Below are 13011 nucleotides of genomic sequence, written 5' to 3'. Positions count from 1 at the left end.
ACCCCTGCTTTGTGCTTTGGGGCCCTCCTGCTTGTTCTGCTCACTGGCTCCCTGGACTTCTGCCCCTGGACTTCTGTCCTGATCTGACAACACCACTGAAGGGGAGCCTTTCAGCCAGGCAGGGTCTCTATTAAACTGTCCATTCTGTGCCCAGTATCCATCCATCCATCTCTCTCTCTCTCTCTCTCTCTCTCCCCCGCTCCCTCCCTCAGGTCCAAAATGGAAGAGAGCTCTGAATCTCCCGATGACAGCCCAGCTCAGGCTAATAAAGCTGCCCCGGCAGGCTTCACACCCAGAATATCAGAAGCCATGGCCGAGTTCTTGCTGAACACTGTCGCTGGCACTGCCAAAATGGTCCAGGCTTCTGTTGAAGCCCAAAAGTCTGCTCAGGTACCTCCCAGCTCCAGACGTAGAGCCCAAGTCTAGTACTATTGAATGATGTCAGAGAGAGCCAATAGGAGAAAAATATTCTCACTCAAAAACGCAGGGACGATTTCCCAAGGTATATATGGAACATAAAGAACGATCAAGGATATGACACTTTCCTTCCTAAGGTCAGCCTTCCCCAACCTTGTCCCCTCCAGATTTTACTTACTTATTTTATTTATTATCACATTTATATCCTGCCTTTTTTTCCTCTTGAAAAGAACCCAACGTGGCTCACATGGTGCTCTCCTCTCCATTTTATCCTGACAACAACCCTGTAAGGTAGGTTAGGCTGAGAGTCAGTGACTGGCCCAAAGTCACCCAGTGAGCTTCATGGACGAATGGGGACAAGAACCCAGATCTCCCGAGTCCCAGTCCAGCACTCTAACCACTACACCTGGCTCTCAGATGTGTTGACCATTGACCATGCAGTCAAACACATCTGGAGAGCATCTGACTGAGGAGAGATATGATAGCACTCTTCAAGTACTTGAAAGGTTGTCACAGGGAAGAAGGCCAGGATCTCTTCTTGATCATCCCAGAGTGCAGGACACGGAATAATGGGCTCAAGTTACAGGAAGCCAGATTCCAGCTGAACATCAGGAAAAACTTCCTGACTGTTAGAGCAATACGACAATGGAACCAATTACCTAGGGAGGTGGTGGGCTCTCCCACACTGGAGGCGTTCAAGACGAGGCTGGACAGCCATCTGTCAGGGATGCTCTGACTTGGATTCCTGCACTGAGCAGGGGGTTGGACTCGATGGCCTTGTAGGCCCCTTCCAGCCCTACTATTCTATGATTCTATGATCTGGTTGGTGAAGTCTACCGCAGTTTCTCGCTGAATTAGTATACATGTCTGGGCTGTAGAATTTCAGACTGCAGGTAAAGTCTTATATCAGGTGGGCAACTTCGGGAGGTCCTGGGGCCCTTGTCAACCCCCTGCCCTGCAAAATTCCATGGGGTGCCATAGGTAAAAAAATTTAACTGATTTGCTGCCAATTTTTGGCAGCAAATCTGCAATATTTTTTGCCACTGTGAATTCAGTTCAGTTCATTTTATTGCTCAATAGCCAGCCAGACATTTTACTATACATCAGACTAAACACAGAAAGAAAAATATAGGATGTCAACGTACAAGGAAATCAAACCAGGCGTGATAATAAGAAATTATAAAACTATTAACAATTGATTTGTATACTAAAAATTATTAGATTAATTAAGGGTGCAATCCTATGCATGTTTAGACAGAAAAAAGTCCTACACCTCCCAGCATTCCCCAACCAGCATGGCTGGCTGGAGAACTCTGGGAGTTGTAGGGCATTTTCTGTCCCAAAAAAATGTTGCCCAACCCTGGCTTAAATGACTGAATACTCCTCCATGGGGGGGGACGGGGACTGGGGAGTAGGAATTCCTGCATATAGAAAACGAAGTTATTAGGCTAGAACTCTTCTTCTGTTTTGTTGTTGTTTTCAGTCCTAGGCAATTTATTTTTATGCCACATTTTCCACAATACATTGTGCTCAAAGCGGTTCACAAAAACAAATACAGTAGCCATAATTATAATGCATTACAATACAACATAAAGTCAATTACAGTTCATTTAAAACCTATCGACCTTTAAATATGAGCAAGACATCTCTGTAGGCCAGTACAATACCCAGTACCAACATATACTTGCATTAAACAATTCACCAAATAGGTCATATTTTGAGACCTAACGATAAGATACCTCATCCACGTCAAACTAACAGCAAAAAAAGGAAAGAAAAAACCAGAAGGCACTTCAAGCAGTCCACCCTCAAGCAGCAGAAAGAACCCTCCTCTCACCAGGGTCCCACGTCCAAGGTAAGGAAGGCCTGCATCATCCTGGCAAGTCCCTTCCTGGCTGTCTCCTGGCACCAGGAGATGCAAGATGGAAATTGCCTCTCCCTGGGCAGATGTCCCCTAAGCTGTCCTGGAAACAGCATAAACACCTTCACACACACACACACAGTAGAGGCAGCTCCCTTCTCAAGGCTCCTAGGGCTAGAGGGGGGGCGAGAAGGTGGCAAGGAGGTGGAAATAACCAAACCCTGATGGCAAACACAGTGGGTCTGTTCGCACTTCATGGTAGCAAATCATGGGTTAATTAATTAACCCACAATTTGCTTCAGCATGTGCCAGGTGCATTTTGCAGCCATTTTGAATATAACCCCCCACCCATCCCTGCTCAGAGGTTGCTATGTAATGTCTGAACCCGGACACTATATGTTAATTGTGGGCTAACCCACAGTTAACCTAACTACTCAGCCCAATCTAGGCCTGAATATTCAAAATGGCCACGAAACATACCCAACAATGCACCACAGCTGCCATTATGTACTAGCCAGGTAGGAATCTTTCTCCCCTCCAAGGACATTGCTAGGCCCAGATCCAAATCTATTTTGCAGGGTCCTGGGTCTGTTTCACAGAATTCTGAGTGTCCATTAGGGGCAATGGAGGGTTTTTTTGCCTGGACAGCTTAATTGCCATGCAGGGAGCAATTTTTAAGGAGGGTTGCAGCAGGGGAGATAAGAGCTCATTCTCCCCCTCCCCCATACTGCAATGCACACTGCCCAATTCCCCACCCCCACATGGCAATTAAGCTGAGTGGGGGAAAACATCTTTTCACTGGTTTGGGATGATCGGGGTCAGGGTGCAAATTAATTGAAGAATGTATTTTATTTTAGATTATCTGGATGAGAAATGAATTGACTGGTTTTGCCTTCTGTGAAATTTAAATAATTATACATTAGCATATGCAGATTTGTATCCTATGGGCCTGGGCTCTAAATCTTTTAAGGTGCGATCCTATGCATGTTTAGAGAGAAAAAAGTTCTGCAGTTCCCAGCATTCCCCATTGTGCCTTTAAGGGCCTAACAACACCTGCTCCTGCACCATTCCTCCTGGTGGCAGCTCCTTTATGAAGGTTCCTAGGGCTGGGGGTGTGGCAAGGCAGGTGGAAACAGCCAAACAGCCAAGCTCTGATGGCAGCAGAGAACTCTGGTTCACACAATCAACACAACTTAAACAAGCCATGGTGGCTTGTTTATGCTGTGACATGTGCTGGGCACCATTTGCCTAATTACCTGCCTGGTGCAGCTTGTTGTGTTGTCTAAATTCAGGCATCATGGCTTGTTTGAGAGGCAAACAACCCTCAAACAACCCACACAGGCTATTTGAGGATTGTTTCCCCCTCAAACAAGACATAGCTGGCTAGGGAATAGTGGGCATTGTAGGTTTTTTTTCTGTCTAAACAGCCATAGGATTGCACCCTAAAACTTTAAAATTTGAGGTGAAATCCTGAGACATGGCAATTGCTTTTTTTTAATTGCAGTTTTATACCTTGCTCAGTACAGTACATGATGTCTCCTCTTTTATCCTCACAACAACCCTCTGAAGTGGGCTACGCCGATAGAGAGCAACTGAGAATTTGAACCCAGGTCTACCCAGTCCTGTTTAAGTCGTGGCATGTGCCAGGCACCATTTGCTGAATTAGCCACCTGGGTGCAGCTTGTTGTGTCATCCAAATCTGGCTGGCATGGCTTGTTTGAAGGGGAAATAATCCTCAAATAACTCATAAGGATTATTTCAAGGTTGTTTCCCCCTCAAACAAGCCAGGGTTGATTCCCCCTCAGACAACATGTATAGGATTGCTCCTTTAGAGGGCCACACGTTCCCCATTCTTGAACTTGAAGATGCCTTCAAATATCTGTAAAGTAGGGCACATGGCTGCCCTAACATTAGGCCAACGTCTTCCACATGAGCCTGCCCGAGGGCCATTCCCTACTATAAGGCAAAGGGAGGCAACCACCTCACACGGTATATGTTGGAGGGCAGCAATCCCAGGTCCCTGGCCTTTCCTCTTGTGCCCCCCCACCAGCATGTTCTCAACTCCCCACCATTCCCTCTATCAGAGGACAGAGCTGTGTGTGCACCACAGCCTGTCCTGCACCCCCTAAATTAGCCTACTATCTCAGGTGCAGTGGAAGACACTATCCCATCACCAGTAGGGAAATAAAATTCAACTGATGGTCCAGTCTGTGTCTATACATGGAACGGGGGAGTGGAGGGAAAAGTTCCATATTTATCCTTTGCCTCAGCCAGCAAAATGTCTTGCCCTTGGCCTGCCTGAACCCTTCGTTCTTCATCTGAGGCTCTTTTCCGCTGTCTGAAGTTAGGTGGTTGGTGACTGGAGAAGAGGGCCTTCTTGGTTGTGGCACCTCCAGTATGGAATGCCCTCCCCAGAGAAACTTGCCTTGTGCTAACTTTCACAGCTTCTTAGTCCCAGGTAAAGCCCCTTTTTAGTCCAGGCAATTCAACATCTTTTATAAGACATTGGTGCCCTTTTACAACTTTGCTACATTTGAGTGAGGTTTGCTGCTGCTTTGTGATTTTCTAAAAAAAAAAAAAAAACAAGTTTAATTTGAGACTTTTATGTGTGTTTTTAAAAAATTGTACACTGCCCTGAGAATCCAGTTACTGAAGGACAACTTATAGATTGACTGACTCACTAAAGAAATAAATGAAATTGGGGTAGTAGATTCTAGAGGACTGCAGTGGTTCCCAGCTTTGGTTTCCCAGATGTTGTTGGACTACAACTCCCATCACCCCAACCAGCATGGCCAATGGCCAAGGATGATGGGAGCTGGAATGAAGCAACATCTGGGGCCCAAAGTGGAGAAGTATTGGTTACGGGGATGAAAATGAGAGCTTTTATAGCACATTTACAGAGGCGTACATATTTTAGGTACCTTACACTGGCATATACTTCTGTGCCGCACATTTACTCAGGTTGGTGGGTGAACACGTATTCATTTAGGTACATTTGATATCTGGGGCTGGTGAACTCTCCAGAGAATAAAAGAGGGCTCAAATCCTGTAAAGCTATGTCTTCTGCCCTCTGTCTTCTCTTCAGCTGTCTTGTTTCCACGCGGAGCAGTCACTGGCCCAGGCCCGGCTGTGCTACACTGCGGCACGGGGGTTAGCTGAGCGACTTTTGGGATTCTTGAGTCCCCCCAACTACCAGGGCCTCTTCCAGCTCCTGTCGCAGCCTCCCATACCGTATTCTGAATTCTGCACTATCATTCGACGTACAGAAAATGGTAAGTGGCTGACACCCCTGTTGCTACTCCCACTGCTCTCCTTTTCCTCTTCCCTCCCCATTCCTTTTTCCTTGTGCATCATGCTTTTTTAGATCGTAAGCCTGCGGGGCAGGGGATGGAGCCTTTTTGACTGAGGAGCAGGGGGTTCAAATATACAAATACTTCAAATGAATGAAAGATTGATTGAATCACCTCAGTCACTGTCCATCTCGCCTCACCCATTGTTTCATAGCCCCTCTCACTTTCACAGGGGCAGAGCCCCATTGCACTCTTAGCTTTACCCAGAACCTCTTCATGTCCCCGCTCCTTTCTCTTGCACTGCAGCCCTACTTCACCCTGTTCTCAAGTGCAAGCCAGGATTCGCAGCCCGACGGGAACCCAGCCCAGGCTCCGAATTCAGCTGCCTGTGAGTGTCCTTTTGGAGGGGCTAGTTAGGAAAGTGGTAGGGGCTTGTGGGGTAAACCCATGAGCTCCATTTCCAACTCTCTTACATATACTCCTTTTTTCCAGACTGGACAGTGCAGATGATGGCCTTCAGGGGGGATCTCATGATCTCCAGTGCTTTAGAGCCACCTGTGTCAGCGAAACAGTGAGTGTTTCACACACACAGCGCCCCCCCCCCCCATAGCCCTCAAACTCCCCCTTGAACATCCCGGCCTCAGACCTGGAAGCATTGCTCCTTATATATCTGATGTATAGGGTCTGGCTGTAATGAGCTGTTTGGGGAGGGGGATGCATTCTGCCCATGCTCAGGTACATTACAGTTTCAGGCCCAACACAAAACTGGCTGGGAGGGAAAAGCATTTATTTGTCCACGTGCGCCATTCCCTTCCACTGCAGGAAGTGAACTGTTTGGGACTTCCTTGCTTCTCGCTGATATATCCCCACCGCCCCCCAAGGAGCTCAGGGTGGCATATGTGGGGTGGAGCTAATTGGGGGGGGGAAGTCATTCCACACTACTATGGCCCTTAGCCCCCAAAGGTAGTGGGTGGGGCAGGGAGGAGCCCTAGGATGGTCACTCGTGAACTGGCAAAAAACAAGATAAAAGAGGGCACATGTTTGCAAACAATTTGTAAGTGCTAATTTATGTCTTGATGCAAATTTAGAAATAATTGCTATGATTTAAATAGAACTAGAATAGATCTTACCATAATGGGGGAAAGACAGTGACCAGGTGGTCTGTGTCCACTTTGCTTAGTCTGTCCAGGTGCTAACTGCAGATGGGCAACTCCAAGGCCCATCTCTTCCTTCTGATGGTTTTTTAATCTTTGAACCGGACTTGACACCATCAGAGCAGAGGACTATCCTCTAGCAGCCCTTCAAATAGAGGACTGGCTTCTGTAAGAAAAAAAAAGGACACCTGGCCACCCTAAATGCTTGTGTTCCCTAGCAACTGCTCAAGCCACCATAGTGAGGCTTGCAGAACACTGGACCAAGATGGTTGGCAGGACTGATCCCAGAATTAACAAGGCCCTTGGCAAAGTGCCCCGCAGTTGGCTCCCTCTTAGGTTGGTGGCGGTCAGCAGCAGCGCACTGGTTGAAAGGAGTCACCATTTTATTTCCCACAATGCCTCTGGCGTCTGTCTCATCACCTTAGGGCAGTGTGAGAACTTTAAATGGCAGCTCCCAGACCAGCCCCTTAGGGGGAGGGGGAATTAAAGGGGTCCCAGGGTAAGTGTTGGCAGTGAAGCCATGGCAGTCAACCCAAAGGTGCCGCATGCTGGTGCTGGGCCTGACTGGCTAAACAGAGCAGGAGAACGGTGCTACATCAGAAGTGGGAGGGGCTAATGGTGGTAAAAAGATAGCAATGTAGATGTCAGGCAAGCTTCCCTTGGGAGAGTGTTCCAGAGCTGAGGGGCCACCACTGAAAGAGGCCTTCTCTTTTCTTGCCACCTTCCGAGCCTCAGAATGAGGGAGCATGCTTGAAGAAGGGCTTCCATGGACACCCATAAGGCACGGGTGGGTACCTATGGGAGAAGGGACCATCTGGGACTGAAGTCCCAAACAGTGTAGAGTTTTACAGATGCTAAGGAAGAGTGAGATGGGGAGAGAATCATATGGGTGTCACTCATTCCATTCTTCCCATGTTCTCCCACAGCAAGATGAGGATGGGGTAGATGATGAAGAAAGTCAGTCTCTGCAGATTCGGGGGCGAAACCCCTCACGTCACAAGCAAGTATGTGCCCCCAATCCATATGTATGGTTCATTTTGAAATGACAAGGTGGCTGAGTTTGGGCCTGGAAGCCCTATTTCCTAATACCACATGAACTGGTGTTTGGGAGGCTGCCTGTGGCTGTGTGTGTGTGTGATAGAGACAAAGAGAGAGAGAGAGACTACACATGCTGAGTGGCATTCTCCGATTACTACTGTTAAAGCAGAAATGCAAAACAGAAATGCTGCAGCCTCCTCCCTACCCCAGTGACCCCAACTGTGCGATTGCAGAGATGGGAGGTAAGGGCAAGGACTTCCTTGCTAGTGCTAGTGAGGGAATCCTTTGCTTTATCTCTGATCTCTGATGGGAAAGATCAGAGGCAAGCAAGGGACAGAAAGGGTGGCCACACCAGCAGATGCAGGGGGTGACCTGGCAGGCTGCCAGAAATGGCTTGACATGGGCTACGCTTTTTTCACCCCTGTACAAAAGCAGCAAAGGGTCTTGTGGCACCTTAAAGATTAAAGATGTATTCTGGCAGAAGCTTTTAGTGGACGAGAGCCCACTTCCCCAAACGCACGAAGCATTTCCTCAGTAAACAGATACAAACAATGTAAGAGTGCACCTCTTGCATTTCTTGGCTTTTTGAACTCACTATTTACAGGCGTGGACCATGTCCTTCCCGCCCTCTTTACCTGCGTGGTTGAGTTGGTCTGTTTGTCTAATCTGCCAACTGAGAATAATACTTTCTGCATCCGATGAAGTGAGCTCTAGTCCCTAAAAGCAGACACAATGAAATCAATTATCTCCCCCTCTGGAATTTGCTACTACTGTTAGAATTGCATTTGTTGGAAGGATGGGTCCTAGGTGGCAGTGAAAACAGGTTCGGGGACTGCCTTTCGTTCTTCCTACAGCCCCTTCATTGCCTTCTGAAGATTCCCAGACCTTTCTTTCCCTACTAGGTGGAGACGGTGCTTCTGGAGGATCAGATGGGTGGCACCTATGTGACCCAGCGTCGCCGTTCACCCCGCCGGTCCCCCTCAGCTGGTGTGGATGGACTTTCCCCACTTGTATCCGAGCAGGACCTCAGTACCATTCAGGTATTGACCCACCAGGCATAAGACATAATGGGAAACTGGGAAGGAGAGATTGTAGAAGGAGTGGGAGCGGCAGGTTTACCATGTGTTAATGGGCACCACTTAGATGGTACCGCTTTTCCTGGCAAGGGAATGCAGTGATGGGAACATCTTTACCAGTTGATTTCTGCTTTTATAAGCACGCTATGAGAAGCTGCACAGGAGGCCAAGGTGGAGGGAGGGAGGGGAGCATACAAGGTCCCAGCCAGGATTTGGGCGTCACTGCTGCAGACAAGAGGAATTGTTGTTGTTCAGTCGTTCAGTTGTGTCCGACTCTTCGTGACCCCATGGACCACAGCACGCCAGGCCTTCCTGTCCTCTGCTGTCTCCCGGAGCATGCGCAAGTCCATATTCATTGCATCAGTGATGCTATCTAGCCATCTCATCCTCTGCCGCCCCCTTCTCCTTTTGCCTTCAATCCTTCCCAGCATCAGGGTCTTTTCCAGGGAGTTTTCTCTCCGCACTAGGTGGCCAAAATATTTGAGCTTCAGCTTCAGTATCTGTCCTTCCTAGGAGCACTCAGGGTTGATTTCCTTTAGGATGGACTGATCTGACCTCCTTGCAGTCCAGGGGACTCGTAAGAGTCTTCTCCAGCACCACAGTTCGAAAGCATCAATTCTTCGGCACTCAGCCTTCCTTATAGTCCAGCTCTCACAGCCATACGTTGCTACTGGGAAAACCATAGCTTTGATTAGACGGACCTTAGACAAGAGGAATAAGAGTGTGCAAAGAATAGTGCTGGGTCAGGCCCACGCCCTTTGCCCAGCATCCTGTTTCCCACAGGAGCCAAACCAGATGCCTCTGGGAAGCCCGCAAGCAGGACAGGAACACAATAGCACCCTCCTCCTGCTGGTGTTCCCCAGCCACTGGGATAAAGAGGCATACTGTCTCTGATACTAGGGCTCCCCAGGGGAGGGTGTATGCATTCTGCCACTAAGTAAGCACATTGGCTGCAAGGCTCAGGATGTTTCTAGTCCCTAAAGCTGTGAAGAATTGCTTGAACACACAACGCATTGTGACACCTTGGAAGTCCAGAAGGGGAGGGGAGATAAGCAGGAGGTCCAGTGGCCAGTGGATCAAGTTCTTGAGATTAGTAGAATAATAATAATAATAATAATAATAATAATAATAATAATATAATATAGAAATTAGCAGATCTATGCAACTGTTCTTAGCTGGTAGAGTTCTGTAAAGCTGCAATGTGTTGCATATCTTGGTATAGGTTTTGGGTGACTTTAATGCTGAACTTTAACCCTTCTTCTAGCAAAGGACACTGGAGAAAGGGTGCCAGGTGCGAAGGAGGGGACAGGGCTTTTGCCTTTCTTTATTTTAAGTGATGACCTCTTTATCCTCCCTTCTTCCAAGAAGGGTGTTTCCCATTTCACCCTTACAACAACCTGGTGAGCTGAGCTCGGCTAGGTGGAGAGAAAGACAGAATGTTACTTGCCTCAAGCTTAATGCCTGATGGGATTTGAACCCTGCTCTCCCAAGTTCAACACACTGGCTCTCATGGTTTATAGTTACGTAGAAGGAATTTCTGCAGTTGCAGCTCCTCCTTGCATCTTTGTCAGCAGAATTCCTCCTGCTATGCAGAAGCCATGTCCTATTTTTTTTCCTCCTCTCCTCACCCTATTTGCACAGGATGCACCCAAGTACCAACTGTGAAGGTCTGAGGGGGAAAAGGGCCTTCTAAGGCACCATTCCTGGGAACAACTTTCCCTCATGCAGGGTATAGAACACTCATGCTTTATCTCAGCTGTTCCCAACCTAGCCCACTTCCAAAAGTGCTGGACTACAACTCCTATCACCTCAGCCAGGATGCCCATGCTGGCTGGGGATGGTGGGCCTTGTAGTCCAACTCATCTGGAGGGTATACCGGGTTGGGGAGAGCTGTTCTATCTCATTTCTTTTCAAACCTTCATAACGTTTAGGGTTGCCACCTCAGTAATTGGTTTTATACTAGCGTGCCAGGGGTGGGATTTGCCACTCAAACATTTTTGGGCGTGTGTGTTGTGGAGGTGGGGTGGGAGGAAGAAGGAATGAACTATTTTAAATTTGGATACATTGTCAATGAATAAGGGCACAATCCTATGCATGTTTAGAGAGAGAAAAGTCCTAGAACTCCCAGCATTTCCCAGCCAACCTAGCTGGCTGAAGAATGCTGGGAGTTCTAGAACTTTTTCCTGACTAAACATGCATAGGATTGTGCCCTTTAGACATGTAAAAGAGCAATGGCCATCTCCCTAGCCCCGCCCCACACTGCCTCTGGGAGAGGTGGCAACCCTAATACCATGCTTCCAGGGTATGCTATCTTTGGACCTCATCCACCGCTTGTTGGTCCTAGTCCCCAGCCACTTTCCTCACATCCCTCGGTATAAACATAGCCAAGCTTTGTGCCAAGCAGGGAGGAGTGTCAAAAGGGGAGTGGGGCACTTGGGATTGTGTATTGCTTCTCATTTCCTCCCCTCCCTACACTACAGCCCCTGATCTGCTGCCCCTCCCGCCAGGGCGGGTCAGGCAAGTTCCTGAGCAAAGTGACCCGGCGCAAGGATCAGCCTCAGCAGGAGAATTCGGACAGCGACACCGACCAGTCAGAGACCTCAGCCAAGGACACTGGATAAACCCAGCCCATCCCCACTGTATTCACAGAGAGAATAATAAACACATGGCTTGAACCCTGCTCCCCTTTTCCTCCAAAGCCTGGAGGGGGAAAGGATTATGCATCTCTTTCCCATTAGACATCTGACATAATGGCACCAAGGCCGGCTTGGGGAGGTGTTGTTGTTGCAAAGCATGCTGGGTAAATTGCTATAAGTTGCATCCTGGGTAAATATCACACCCAATCCATGGAAAAAACATTGAAGCAGCTAAGGTTGCCACCTCTTGCAAAAATCTATTTAAATAAAATGTAAATGAAACAAACAAAAAACAACCAAAATTCCCTGGCCATTGCTCTTTTACATATAGGACTGAATTCACATCTAGCCAGAGTATCTGTATACAGCTGCGGTGACATTTCAGAATCCTGAAATGGCAGCAAATTCACTACCCAGGGATATGCTGGGTAATTGCACTGAACCAAAGGGTCATTACCTTCCTTTCTTCCTCTCCATTCCTTTAAGGTGCAATCCTATGCACGTTTAGACAGAAAAAAGTCCCACCACTCCCAGCATTCCCCAGCCAGGATTGGACCCTTAGTCATGTTGGAAGTGTGGAATGATATAGGGTGGCCAGACCTAGAACTTTTGGAGGGAAAATTCAGCCAACTGCTGTTTTTTCCCACCAGAATGCCATGGACAAGAAAAGCCACACTTTGTGAAATTCTCCTTCGGTGTATAATTTTTGTGCTGCCCCCCACCCCCCATTATTTTAATTCTGGTTGCAAAACTGGGAAATATTGCAGGGTTATATAGTATAGTTTCCAGTTATTCTAGGCACATTCTAAATTGTATTTATTTTAAGTAATACTTAGCCAGGGGGACTTGGATTCAAATCCCTGCTCAGCCATGAAGCTCAACTTTGATTTCTCCCAGTATTACTTACTTCCCAGGTTTTCAAAGATTTTTTAAAAATATATTATAGAAGCACCATTAATATGCATGATGCTGTTCAGCATAATAGCATACACCTCTATAGTAGCCCTGGTGAAACATTAGCACACTGATGTGATGCATAAAACTGTACTGCAGCCTTCCCCAACCTGGTGTCCCCCAGGTGTGTTGGACTACAACTCCAAGTATCCCAACACACCTGGAGGGCACCAGGTTGGGGAAGGCAGCTGTATTGAAACATGGCATTAAGCCATATTCCATTAAAGCAAAAACTTTTAAAGAGGAATTTGGGAATTAAGAAACTTTACCTATCAGTATTTTGTGGTTCTTTACACTCACTGTGTCCACTTCATTAGCACAGCAGTTTAAAATTAAATCTGTCATGATGATTTAAAAAAAACTATTAGAAAACCCACCAATTCAAATTGTAATTAATATTTTCAAATTTATTTCATGTTCCATTAACAAATGTTGCCTCTCATTAAGAATGTCAGTACTGACACTTCTCAAGTCTGTCATTTTGTATTAAATCCCAGAATTCTATGGCAGCTAACCGTGGTGGGAGGGTGCTGTTGCACTAGTGTCCTGCTTGTGGGTTCTTGGTTGACAGCTGGTTGGTCAATG

At 47.3% G+C, this 13011-nt stretch overlaps 1 protein-coding gene across 1 annotated transcript; it reads left to right on the top strand.

The window, feature by feature from the left end:
- Positions 1–219: 219 nt before the first annotated feature.
- LOC146342174 (uncharacterized) lies at positions 220–11751 on the top strand. The gene is made up of 8 exons (XM_084807778.1): positions 220–390; positions 2114–2272; positions 5364–5550; positions 5875–5956; positions 6061–6139; positions 7649–7726; positions 8663–8800; positions 11317–11751. Exons 1-8 carry the CDS (start codon positions 220–222, stop codon positions 11455–11457), a joined length of 1035 nt encoding a protein of 344 aa, XP_084663904.1. The 3' UTR covers positions 11458–11751.
- The last annotated feature ends 1260 nt before the right edge of the window (positions 11752–13011 follow it).

Source organism: Heloderma suspectum, chromosome 6 (genome assembly GCF_057233095.1).
Source record: "Heloderma suspectum isolate Gila_16-S chromosome 6, 16-S_ref, whole genome shotgun sequence".
Lineage (NCBI taxonomy): Eukaryota > Metazoa > Chordata > Lepidosauria > Squamata > Helodermatidae > Heloderma > Heloderma suspectum.
The sequence above is the reverse complement of the archived record's forward strand: the minus strand, read 5'-3'. Positions and strand labels throughout refer to the sequence as shown.